General features: G+C 39.8%; 1 protein-coding gene and 1 pseudogene across 1 annotated transcript; both read left to right on the top strand.

The window, feature by feature from the left end:
• Positions 1-240: 240 nt before the first annotated feature.
• Positions 241-818, top strand: LOC116245103 (ras-related protein Rab-2-A-like; annotated as a pseudogene).
• A 1,386-nt stretch (positions 819-2,204) lies between these two features.
• Positions 2,205-3,460, top strand: LOC116245102 (uncharacterized). Its single transcript, XM_031616806.1, has 3 exons — positions 2,205-2,262; positions 2,417-2,532; positions 2,978-3,460. The coding sequence occupies exons 1-3, from the start codon at positions 2,205-2,207 to the stop codon at positions 3,458-3,460; spliced, it is 657 nt and encodes a 218-aa protein (XP_031472666.1).
• Positions 3,461-14,152: the final 10,692 nt, after the last annotated feature.

Genomic DNA, 14,152 nt, shown 5'->3' with positions numbered 1-14,152 from the left:
GAGCGAAAAGAGAGAATAAAGGCCAAGATACGAAGCCAAATAGGCTAGCCGACCTGTCAGAGAAGAAAGGCCTGCCAGAGAAGATAGAGGCGATAGACGCCCTAAGAGAGCTCATAGATACAGCGACGATGATGACTGATCCATCATAAACAAATCAACATATTCAAAATTAAAACTTACAATTATATTGGTTTCTCTATAGCTTAACGCTAATACTTTCTAAATTATTTTTTAAAGTTTATGAACTCATACCACTATCTTTTCAAGTTCATCGTAATCGGCGATACAGGAGTGGGAAAGTCTTGCATAGTCCTTCAGTTCATCGAGAATAAAACCCGTACAACCCACGACGTGACAATCGGTGTCGAATTTGGAGCCAAGGCCATTCCGATCAATGATAAAACTATCAAGTTGCAGATATGGGATACTGCAGGGCAAGAGAATTTTAGATCTATCACACGATCATACTACCGTAGCGCTATTGGGGCTCTCTTGGTATACGATATCACAAGGTAACTGAAAATTCATATAGACGAGAAACGTTCAACCACATCAAGACTTGGCTTGAGGAAGTCAAGAGCAACGGAAATCCACATATGGAGATTCTCTTGGTCGGAAATAAAAATGATCTGGAAGAATAAAGAGTTGTTTCATACGAGGAAGGTGATAAGATGGCCTCAGATAACGGGCTCACTTTTATCGAAATTAACGCCAAAGACTACAACAAAGTGGAGGCAGCTTTTAGAAAAGTGTCTGAAACCATTCTCTACAAAGTCGAATGCGGAAAATTGCCCTTAAACCAAGTAAAAGTTGTGTGATATAGGGAATAGGAGTGAAGGCTGGAGACCAATCAGCTAACACACGCTCAATAATAAAGATCTTGGAAAGAAAAATAGTGGATGCTGCTGAGAATTGATTGATCAATCCAATTGATATCCTGACTTGCTTAATTTCGTTGCTCGATATTTTGATTAATTTAGAGATCTTCGTAGCATACGAGCTTCTGAATTATTTTTTAGAATTAGAATATCATAGTTTTTGGAAAAAAGAAAAGTCTTTGAGAATTTTTATGTAAGTGCTTATCCATATAAATGCATTAAGAACGTGGCTTAGCAAAAAGTTATGGGCACTCAGATGCTCAATTTCGAAGAAATAAAATGAAAGCTCTAGAATCAATCAGAATTAATTGGAAGTACAGGTAGAGATGATGCCAAAACTTATTGAAATTCTTCAGAGCAATGAACCAAATCAAAAATTATCAAGCCTTGAGTCCTGACTTCCCAGGCATCATCGAGATTTTCGCTTCCTTTTTGATATGAACGTTTTACTGTTGATATATTCCTATATTTAAGGTAATGGAATAATAATTTTATATAAAACCTGTCAGAAAAAATGTAGAAAGTTTCGTAGATTATGATCGAATCCCCCTCAAGCTTGGCCTCCAAAGAGGGACAGAGAGTTAAGGTTACAATAACTGCTTAAAATATCGCCAACGATTACTAAGCATACATAGAAGAAAAACAAATCGTCTTCAAAAATAAAGAAAAGTACTTTACACTCCACCCCGCCTCAAAAATGGAGCCAAGATATGACCCCAGTGCTAAAATTGAAAGCATAGTCATTTACTCCAGCAACCAGGAGATCAAGGTAACGGCAAAAAATGAAGACATACTCCAAAGAGTTTACCTTACGTTAAAAAGATAGATATCTCACAAAGGCTTTAATGACTACTTCAAGCCATTGAAACGTTTGGGTAAAGGAAGCTTCGCCACAGTCTACCTGGTTCAACATAAGTTTACTGGTGAAAAACTTGCAGCTAAGGTTTTCTCAAGAGAAATTCAAAGATAGGATATATGGGTCATGAAGCCCTTGCCAACGAAATATAACTTCTGAAAAATTTAAATCACCCGAATATCATCAGGTTTGACGGGCTTACTAAACTGAAAATCTAATATACTTAGTCACCGAGTATCTTTCAGGAGGAACACTGACGCAATTCATGAGAAACAAAGGTACACTTCTTGGTGAGTTCATCACGAAGATCATCTCTGACTCCTCGAAGGCCTCAAGTATCTTCAGTAAAAAGGAATCATGCATCGAGACTTTAAACCATAAAATCTCATTATGAGAGAATCTGATGAAAGATGGGTGTTAGCTGATTTCGGACTTGCTGCTAATGCCAATTAAAAGCTGCTTTACGATAAATGCGGAACCATGGGATACATCGCCCCAGAGATTCTGGACTAAAACTAAGAAAAGAAGGTATATACATCATCTTGCGATGTGTATTCTCTCGGAGTTGTGGCCTATAACCTAATAGTGGGCTGCTTACCATTCAAAGTCGAAGGAGGAATGCTTGACCGTAAAATGGTCTGGGATGCTTTTACAAAGCCATAGTCGGTTGGATTGGATCCAGAAATATTGGACTTTTTGAAAGGCTTGCTTGAAAAGGACCCATCTAAACGATTGACACCTGCACAAGCGCTAAAGACAAGCTTCTTCGTCGATCCCAAGGTGGTTGAAAAATGGAAGGTATTCAACAACAATAGAATAGAAGAAACGTACAACAGAGTCCTAAAGCTCAGAAACTGATACTGATTTTTGATTCTTTTCATTTATTTCTAATCTTATCCCATATCTAGCCATAATAATCTCTAAGCAATCATAAAAGCCAAAACTGTCAGTTGAATGTTGAGTTAAATCTTCTTATTTTGAATTCAGAAAAATCGGTTGCAAATTCTTATTTTTCTGACTTCTGTTCAAATGGCTGTTTGGAGGTATACAATAAATCTTAGTTTGGGTAATAGACGAAGTCAAATATAATATATTAAAATATTAATTTCCTTTATAATAATAACCACAAATGGGCATTGACTTGATTCGCGGAGGCCGAATTGCTAACCGAGGATTCAGAGCAACCAAATCCTCCAACTCATACCTCAAGAGTCTGATCAAAGTAAGCATAAAATTAACATAGCTCTACTCCTTCCTCACCAGAAGAACCGAATCTAAGTTCAACGAGGTTGTCCACAAGAGGCTCAACCAGTCCAGATTGAACAGATATCCCATCTCCATCTCCAGAATCGCCAGACATTTGGGCAAGGATCGCGCTGCCGTCCCCAAAGACCAGACCAAGTTTAACTCCAGAATCGTCGCCATTGTTGGCACCGTCACCAACGATGTCAGACTTTTGAATGTTCCCCAGGGACTCAGAGTCGCTGCTCTTAAGTTTACCACTGCTGCCAGGAAGAGAATCCTTGCCGCCGGAGGTCAAGCATACACCTTCGATCAGTTGGCCCAGTTGGCACCCACTGGAAAGGGAGTCCTTCTTTTGAGAGGTCCCAGAGATAGAGAAGCAAAACGTCATTTCGGTCTTTACCCCGGTCAGAAGGGCTCTCACACTGCCCCTCGCGTCAGATCCGAAGGCAGAAAGTTCGAAAGAGCCAGAGGCAGAAGATGATTGTCTGTCTATTTAACTCAATAACCAAACATATCATGCTCAAGAGATTCAAAAACATTTGCATATCCAATTTATCAGGCTATAAAAATATCAAACTTCTTGGACACTTTCGATCTGCTTTAAAATCTTGTAGGCTTCAAATTATTGGGTCAGAAGTTTCACTTGTTGCGAGCATCAAAAAGCTCCTATTTAACTCCAAATAACTCATCCTAAAGCTATCTATTCTTTGAAGCGTATGAGTTAAGTTCATTTTTGAAGTTCAATTCAGCGATTGGGTCAGTTTGCATTTCGGTTTAGAGGGTCTAAGTTTATTTCACCTGTGTCGGCAAAGAGATGCTCCCATTTTTGAAAAATTCCTTGAGCTTTTCTTCGAATTCCTTAATTATCAGATCTTTTTCGAAGATGGCTTCAATCAGGATCTTCTTCTCTTCACTCATTTTTTCCAGTGAGCCTTCGAGCTGCTTCTTGTCAGCGACTAATTAAGCAACCTGGGACTCTTTTTGCTCAAGAATCTTTTCCACTCTTTGGACATCCAGCTCGAGTTTTTAAACTGCTCAGTGGTATCTTCAATAATTTCCTGTTGACCGCCTCAAGTTCTTCACTACATCATAAGAGCGTACATTTTCTTGTTATTTTACTTATTTGTGACACCTTGACAGGGTGGGTATTTAATCCTTAGTGTGCGATGCCGGTAAGATAGAGTTGACAACTATCTTCTTTTGCGAATGACTGCTTCGGGAGCTTTGAGCAGTGCTGACGTTGTAGTTGAATCTCTTTCTTTCAGTGAGGATGGTAGACATTAGACCGTTAATATTAAATTAATATAAGTTTAGAAATAAAAAATTGATAAAATTTGATTAAAGGAAACTTTTGATGGCCATATTGGATTGATTGGCAATAGATAATAATAAAATAACAATATGAGCACTATTTGAAAGCGCAGCTTATTCGTGAGCCTTCAAAAGAAAATCAACTTTGGATAAGTGGTCAAATCTTTGCTCACAATATCGAAAACATACAGAAATACCAAATCGGAGCAATATGTTCAATAGGAAGTGACGCCTTTAAATTTCCATAATCAATATCACATATTTACCTTGAGATTGAAGACGCTGATGACGAGGACATAAGCAAAGTTTTTGAGAAAGCATATCAATTCATTGAAGACAATAAAAAATCAAAGAATGTACTTGTTCATTGTAATGCTGGCATTTCAAGATCGGCTACCATTGTTGCATACTACCTAATGAAAAAGTATAAATGGACTGTCGAGGAAAGCCTTTAAAGAATACGGTAAAGCCGATCGATAATTCGTCCAAATAAAGGATTATAAAGCAATTAAAGCAAGCCTAGATCAATATGAAAAAGATATACCCTCGTTTATGATGAGAGTTTGCAATTATATATACCCAAATAATTAAAAACAGCTTGAAATGCCTCTTTAATCATTAAATTGCATCAATTTAGATGATTGATATTAATGAAGCTTGAATTAGTTTCTAAATATGTCTTAATACTTTACTAGTCGTGCCTTAAAGGGGCCTTATTTTATTAATAGCTAATTTATCAGTTAAAATGTCAATATCTGCAATGAACATACGAGTCGCATAGACTGTGGAGGTTAGATGCAATTTTTGCTTCAACTGGATCTCTGGCCAAAACCTTCTCAAGAAAAACCTGCATTCCTGTTAGAGTTGCCTTCAAAGGTATGTTTTGCATGGCTTTGAGGTGCATGCAATCAATGGGGATATCCACAAGCTTCAACTGTATAAATAGCCAGAAGTAAGAGAGCTTTGCTCTAAAAGCTTCATAGACAACTTATCGTAACTGAGAAGCCATCATGATCACTCTGAGAAATTGTAAGATTGCAATGAAGTAATCGAGGAAAAGTTTTTATATTAAGAGGAAGAAGTTCAATCGTCATCTATGAACGACATCAATACTCATAATCATGGCCAGAATAATCTTGATTTCATAAAAAAGATGAACACCAAAAGTCAGTTCATGAATAATTACCCTGATGATGACTTTCAATTGGTAAACCTCACCAAAGCTGCATCTTCAACATAAGTAAGGTCAAAGAAGTGAAAGAGCCTATGACAGGAGCTAAAAGCATGAAAAGATTCACAAAATTGGAAGATTTTGGAAGGAGCTTAGACAAGACAAGGTTCTTGCAAAGATATCAATTTTACTATGATAATGAAACTCTGAAGAGCTATACGAATTAGCACCCGAAAATTGAAAGATAATTCGGAGATGAACTGGTCAACATTCCTTAATTCAACCTTAATTTTAACTCCAAACGGTCTGTCGAGAAATCAAGACAAGCAGATCCAATATATCGAGTTAAGTCAACCTAAAACACAATAAGATGGGAGAGTAAGAGCTAAAAGTGAGAATTTAATCAGGTTTGGAAGGCAAACATCAGTCTGAAACATTGCAAAGAATAATGGCTGGCAACTTAAGAAAGGCATACGAGGAGACCATCATCCAAAACAAACTTATAACTGATATCTTACAATATGGAAGAGTTTGACTTACAATGCTATCTCACACTTTTTGACCTTTAGCATATACAGACCATCAAGTTAATCAACGTAGGCTTGACTGATCAACAATTGCCCTTATTTGTTGATTTCATCGCGAATAAGCATATCTAGACTTTGGTCCTGACCGGAAACAAGCTAACTGAAGTAAGCCTCAACCTTTTCATGAATAAATCTCTACCGTATCTGAAAGAGCTTTACCTTGGCAAAAATCCTATCAGCAAGTATAAGATGAAGGAGAACATTAATTAGCTTAAGGCAAAGTTTGTTCTTTATCTTTGAAATGATTGTATTGCCACTTATTAACCCACCTTATATCATTTCATCTTCATCCAAATAAATATACTTTTCTAATAATGCCGGCAATTCTTATTGGCATATGTAGGGATTTCAAGATAAAACGATGATCCAAGACAAATTATTGAACTTGAGATTGCAAAATGCTTGGTTATCATTATTTATCTATAGAGTCCGCACTAGATTGATTATGCTACTAAAAATTATCTATACTTAAAACCACGATTTTAACTTCTTACTGAGATTACTTTCCTAAAATAAACAACCATTCAAAAACAGCCTGTAATCATCATCTTTTTTCTACATTTTCCTTCAAATTTGAGCTTTATTTTATCTGGTGTTTAATAATATTTCTAGAAAAAAGAATTATTAATTATGCTCATAATTTCTGCAGATTAATAGGAGCCAGGTCATAATAAAATAAAACTGTTTTGATAAATGCAACTATATTTAATCAGGTGTTATTTTTATTAATTTTATACATGAGCAGCTTTGTCCCCTCACAGGAAACAATAGGAAAAGCATTTGCCATCGCAGGATTGGCTCTGGTCGGCCCTCTACATACTTTTTCCGAAACTACAGCGAGTCCTAGACTGTGTGCAAATGTTTTACGTCTTCGCATTGGCCTATGCCTCAACATACAACGTATTTTCGCTCAACCTGCCATGGGGCTCCCTCTCATTCATGCAATCATTCATCAACAGCTATTGCCATGACGGAGAGTTCCTATGTACTTATGGATATTTGATTTCTCCCGCAATCAGTTGGTTCGGAGCGGCGTTGCTCGTACTCATAATTGTTTTGATCGTGAGCTGCAAGAGGAATAATGTCAAATACCAAAGCTTCTACATTTTCTGGAAAGGAATCTTTAGATGGTTTTCAGTACCATTAACCTACTACTGTACCACTCAGATCATCACATCACTTCATCAGATCCTTTCAAGGCAACTGAAGTCAACTTCGATGCTGCAGTCATTATTGCAGCTATCATATTTATTTGGATGTTCGTGGAACTGATTGGACATGCAAAGACCCAAAAGCCTGAAGAGAATAATTGGAAAAAATGGTGCGATTTCTTCAGTAATTTAGGATTATTAGCGTTGTAGCGCTTGTCGTTGTGTCTTTGAAGATCAATACTATGGCAAGATATTTTATCTATGGTCCAATTGTTATCTACGATTTGGTCTTCCTCTTCAAATACAAATTTACTTTTAGGGTCTTTGAAAGAATTATCTTCATCGTGCAAGAAGCAGCCCTTATTACTGTCTTTTCTCTTTTCATCTTCAACACATCCTACGTTTATAACAATAATATCGATCTGTTTGGCCTCGGTCTTGTAATCTTAGTAGAGTTTTTGATCTTTCTGCCAAAGCTAATAGCAGCCTGCAAGAGCGGTGAAGACGAGTCAGACCCCTCTATCAATCCTGAAGGAAAACTGGAAAAATCTCCAGGAGGCAAAAGGAATAATAACTTCAACGATAATCTAGCCCCGTAAATGTCGAGAAGCAATCTAAATGAGAATAGTCCAAGACCTTCCCCAAAGCGTAGATGATCATCTTTGCTTATCTTAATATCCTTAAATCACATAAATTATCATTTCTTCAGAAGAGGAATTATTTCAAGGACGCTTTCGTCTTCCAGAATATTCTTGCATTACTCAACATATGAAGCAATTTTTTATTTTTGCTTTTTTGTTAGAATATTCAACTAATGCTTTGCATGGTGGGATGAGAAGGACTGTTTGTAAGAATTTGACCGTAAAACTTACTTCTATTTTTAATGAATCGCTTCCTTCTTTTTTAAGATAGTCAATGATGAAGGCAAATACATCTACTATCTTAATGAGCAGATCTGCTTCGCACTCAAGGTTGAATATCTTCTATAGCCTGGCCTTGTTTTGCTCCTTTGTAAGTGAATAGCATTATTCTGCTTTTTCCCAACTTAGCTCTTTATCGAAATGCTTCATGAACTTTTTCTTGAAGTCTCTAAAGTTAAAGCAATGCTTTTCGGAGTTTCCTTCAACACTGCGCTCAACTGACCTCATTTATTCGCTTTATTTCTTTTCGTCGAACAGCTTATTTGCATTGATTGAGTTTCAACACCTTTGCTGAAAGTATAGAGTTCCTTTGATTTGGTGGGAAATATGTTTGCTCCAAGCACCATTTGCCGAAAGCCTTCATAATCCATATCTATTTGACAAAAAATGTACGCTGCATGACTGCCAACTTTTTCGCTGAATCTATGTTAACACGTTTGCTTTCGCTGTCAATGTATTCGTCTAACTCCTTACGGGCCTATTAGCAGGAGAGTAGGAAATCTGTTTAGCGCAACTTACGCTCATGAAGCTTTCCGTACATCAATTATTTAAAAAGTTATAAATTATGAGACTCACCGAAATAAAAACAAAGGCTCCAAACTTAATTTAGACAAAATTAAGGATATACTGTATAGTATCATTTTTAAACATCAACTTCGTTGGAGAAAAACTTAGTATAATTTTTAATTTTGATGTTTTCCCTCAAATGATTAGACTGATTGCCGTTTCTCGAATTTTTAAGTGTTTTCAACTGTGCTTTTTCTTGATGATGGGATTGAGCAGTTTTGAACTTGAGGACAAAGCTGGAATGCTTATATTCCTTTAAATGATCTTTTTATGGAGTAGGCTCTAGCTTTGTATTGAAACTAACATATCTTCTTCTTTAAATGGCTAAGTCTTTCATATATTTGTTTGATGATGTACTGGTTGCTGACTATTCAGTAACCATCTTCACAGGTCTATCTGACCTTCTCAATGCAATCAATGCCTCTGATGGAAATTATTATAAGTGTCCTAGCCTTTTTGTTTAACTGAAGCTTTTTCCAATTTTCTTATGATTTCCTATTGTTTCATTCGATTAATTTTTCTTAAAGCATATTTTTTGCATTCTTGCAGCATATATTTCAGCCTGGTTATGAAAAATGCTTGTTTATCTGTTAAAATTTTCATGATGTTTGTATCGGGAAATAGGGGAAAATTAATCGGATTGGTGCGAAACCAACATGTTGTGAAGAGATTTCTTGAAAGCATTAGCATTTAGCTCGGGAAACTCTACCTTTTTATACGACGGTAATTTTTTATTGATCATTTCGACACATCTTTGCTCCTATATTTAGCGGGCTTTGGATTTTAAGTCTCTCTCACGACGTTGGATGACGTGTTAAAATGATGTAGGGATGATAGAAGACATTTCAAAAGTGTGCATTGTTGGCCCTTGAGTTTGATATGTTTAATATTATAAGACTTTATGAATGTTAAACTATTTTTTTGCTTTTCGCATTTTATTGAAATTAAAACCCTTTAAAAGCTTTATGATTTCATATTTTGATTTTTGCTTCCTCAATATATATCTAATATATATTGATATGAAAAATCAAAAGATCATCTACTTAGGTGATAACTAAGAAACATAAGAGCAAGATGTATAAGAACCATAAGAGTAGGTTAGGAGTTCCCCCTATATCAAAAGAAAGCCTTTGGGAAGATAGAGTAGCGCACAAATTTCAAACTCGACAGTATTATACATTGCCACTTTGATGCTGGTGATCCTGATTGTTCAAATCGCTGCTGCATATTTCCAAGCAAATAAAAAAATAGGAGCTGTAGAATATATCTTGGAAAGATAGGAAATGAAGAAGGCAGAATTAGACTTCAGAGCGCAAACCATTACAGAATAAATCTATAAGGTAAGAAGTTAAATCAAAATATTAAAGAACCAAAAAGAAATTAAACCTTCCGAGAAAAGCTTGAAGCCAAAAGTATAACCAAAAAGCGGTAAGGCTAGCTTCGTGATAAATCTTTAATAGTCTTAGCAGTTTAAAATTCCGAAATACGTATGGGTGTACTTGCCGCGCGGACTGGAAAGTGAGAACCTGATAACTAAGTTGGGTTTCGAGAACATAAAGTACTACGCCTCAAGAGCGGCTTCGAGTTGCGAGTGGTCGATAAGGACAACTTCAAGACCTGGCTGACGCAGGAACAGGCCGAGGAGCTGCAGGGGTACATCAGACGGATGGAGGGACAGGCGAGCCTCAGGGACGACCTGGAGCACATCCGGATGCTGACCATCATGCTCTTCCTCATGCGCGAGCACGGCGGAGCGATGGTCAGCTACAAGCTCATCCTCACCGAGCCCCTCGACTGGGTCGCCTCCATCCACAAGCGGTGCACGTCAACATCGGCAACAGGGGGGCCAAGCCGCAGTACTTCGCCTTCTTCAACATGGACGCCGGTCCGCGATGGGAAAAGAAGAACAGGGACGTGAGTTCGAAGTGGAGAAGCTGGTGTACACTTTCCCGGGGATCACCGACGTGTTCCTGGCGGGAGTGGCGAAGGGCGAGTTCCTGAAGTCGATGTACCGCCACTTCATCGACCTGGCCGACTCCGACCTGCCCAAGCGCGACGCGATCCTGAGCGCGCTGGGCGTGGAGCGGGGGAACCTGAGTCCGCACAACGTCTACCACCTCTACAGCCTGGCGGGACACCTGGCCCTGCGCGCGAAGCAGAAGGAGCTGGAGCCGCAGGACCAGAAGTTCTTCAAGTTCGCGATCGACAGCTTCGGGCTGGTGACCCTCAACGAGAACTACGCGCCGCAGAAGATGCACGTGCTCTTCAAGAACCGCCTCAACACCCGCAACTACTTCGACAACTTCTACAACTACCTCGCGCGCCTGCCGCAGGAGGAGTTCGAGGAGGCCATCGGCCCGCTCCGCTACGCCGTCTTCCCCGACCCCTACAACAACGAGTTCAACAACCGCCTCGAAAGCACGCGCAGGGTCAGGGCTTCGAAGTCTGGGAGAACTCCTTCATCCACAGGCACCTCTTCCTTGGCAAGAACGTCAACACGAAGCCCAACAAGTAAAAGCCCACCGTCCCAACTGCCTTCACCAAGTGGGAGACTCTGCCCAGGAAGCTCTGGCTGTTCTGGGACAAGGGCTCGACAACGCCTCAGCGGGAAACCAGCTTTGCGCCATCAACATCATAAAAAATGCGGAGTTAGCAGGATTCCAAGTATTCAAAGTGGATGACAACAATCTCAAAGAGTATCTGCCTGAAAATGAAATAAACAAAATTGCTGAAACAATCAGAAACGCTAAATTTCCACTTCCTGCTCAAATAAGGTCAGACTTCATCCGTCTTGCTTTAATCGCTCATCACGGTGGTATTTACATGGATGTTTCTTATGTGTGGTTTGAAAGTTTTTAATGGTTCATCAATGTTGCAAAGGAGCCAACACACTATATCTTCAACAGATTTGGAAACCATCCGAAAGTGATGTTCCAATTCCACACCTTGTAGGGTGCACCATTTGAGTGGGAAGTAGACGAGCAAGCAAACACAAAGGCCTCATGGCACTTGGCTTATGAGAACAACTTGATTATTGCAGAGAAAGATAATGAGCTCATCAAATAGTGGAACAATCTCTTTCATCTTTTTACAACCAGCCAGTTTGACGTCGTATAAAGAAAACTAGACAAATGCAATACAAACAGCCACAGGTGGACACAGCCTCATGATAGATACTTGACAGCTATGGATGCATTAAAGGCTGTAATTGGCTGTAAGCAGATAGACATCCAAACGAACCCTTAGAAGTACCCCAACATAAAGAATGCAGCAGACTATTATAAGATTTGGTCTTTTAATGGCTTTAACGGCCTACAAAAATTCAGATATTACAATGATTATACATTCTCCTTTAATGGAGCCATCGACAACTAACCTCACGCCGTCTATAAGTCTTCGATTGACTTCAACGATGCCACCATTGGAACTGTGTATAAAGGAATCAAACTCTACAGCTGGAACATCCATTTCCTGAGCATTTACCTTTCACACAACTACGGAAACAACTTCGAAACTGAATCTCATCCCCATTCGTACTTCAATAAGTACATGTTTAACAAAGCGACCCATGAGTTCTATACGACTGATAAGCTTCATGTTCGCAAGAAACAATGATTAACGAGCAATATACTCACTAAAATAATATATATTGTTATTATCAATCGTTGCTTTTTTTGGATCTTCGATTTATACGAGCATACCTGGTCAATCGTTATATCTTGATGAGTAAGCTTATTATTGTCAAGGCAGTTTCAATCATATGTAAGATAATTTTACTATTTAGTTATCATACGTAAATTGAGTTTCGATAGACTTTGGTTTATTATTTTTATAATAAGCAAATTTCTCTCTATAGTGATGAAAGATAAAAAAATAATTGCGTTTGACGAAATATAAGGATTCGACTACTAAGAGAGGCAAAATTTAAACAGGCCATTTGAGTAAATTAACGTTTTCTTTATTCAAAAACAACCATTTTTAAAAAGTTAGAACGACCATGAAAAACCAATCTCAATAAAGCAATATATCGGTATTTTCATAGTGGCAGTACTGGTTATATTGATCATGGCAACATATCTCTAAAGTAACAAAAAGCTTGGAAAAATCGAGATCATTTCGAGAAGGGAGAAGCTGAAAAAGCAAGCTTTACACTAGAATATCAAAGCTATTTAAGGAAATTAGTAGCGATATAGGAAGTAATAAAATCAAGGAGAACAGTCAAAAACCAAAATCAATAATAGCATAAAAACCTAAAAAAAACTATGTAGCATATGGAAAGACTAAATTTACATTAATCGTAATTATTTATAATACCCAAGTACATATGGGTGTACTTGCCGCGCGGACTGGAAAGTGAGAACCTGATAACTAAGTTGGGTTCGAGAACATAAAGTACTACGCCCTCAAGAGCGGCTTCGAGTGCGAGTGGTCGACAAGGACAACTTCAAGACCTGGCTGACGCAGGAACAGGCGAAGAGCTGCAGGGGTACATCAGGCGGATGGAGGGACAGGCGAGCCTCAGGGACGACCTGGAGCACATCCGGATGCTGACCATCATGCTCTTCCTCATGCGCGAGCACGGCGGAGCGATGGTCAGCTACAAGCTCATCCTCACCGAGCCCCTCGACTGGGTCGCCTCCATCCACAAGCGGTGCACGTCAACATCGGCAACAGGGGGGCCAAGCCGCAGTACTTCGCCTTCTTCAACATGGACGCCGGTCCGCGATGGGAAAAGAAGAACAGGGACGTGAGTTCGAAGTGGAGAAGCTGGTGTACACTTTCCCGGGGATCACCGACGTGTTCCTGGCGGGAGTGGCGAAGGGCGAGTTCCTGAAGTCGATGTACCGCCACTTCATCGACCTGGCCGACTCCGACCTGTCCAAGCGCGACGCGATCCTGAGCGCGCTGGGCGTGGAGCGGGGGAACCTGAGTCCGCACAACGTCTACCACCTCTACAGCCTGGCGGGACACCTGGCCCTGCGCGCGAAGCAGAAGGAGCTGGAGCCGCAGGACCAGAAGTTCTTCAAGTTCGCGATCGACAGCTTCGGGCTGGTGACCCTCAACGAGAACTACGCGCCGCAGAAGATGCACGTGCTCTTCAAGAACCGCCTCAACACCCGCAACTACTTCGACAACTTCTACAACTACCTCGCGCGCCTGCCGCAGGAGGAGTTCGAGGAGGTCATCGGGCCGCTCCGCTTCGCCGTCTTCCCCGACCCCTACAACAACGAGTTCAACAACCGCCTCGAAAGCACGCGCAGGGCAGGGCTTCGAAGTCTGGGAGAACTCCTTCATCCACAGGCACCTCTTCCTTGGCAAGAACGTCAACACGAAGCCCAACAAGTAAAAGCCCACCGTCCCAACTGCCTTCACCAAGTGGGAGACTCTGCCCAGGAAGCTCTGGCTGTTCTGGGACAAGGGACTCGACAACGCCTCAGCGGGAAATCAGCTTTGCGCCATCAACAT

This window comes from Nymphaea colorata, unplaced genomic scaffold (genome assembly GCF_008831285.2).
Source record: "Nymphaea colorata isolate Beijing-Zhang1983 unplaced genomic scaffold, ASM883128v2 scaffold0511, whole genome shotgun sequence".
In the NCBI taxonomy this organism is placed as follows: domain Eukaryota; kingdom Viridiplantae; phylum Streptophyta; class Magnoliopsida; order Nymphaeales; family Nymphaeaceae; genus Nymphaea; species Nymphaea colorata.
Note: the sequence above shows the minus strand (reverse complement) of the source record. Positions and strands in the feature narration are given on the sequence as shown.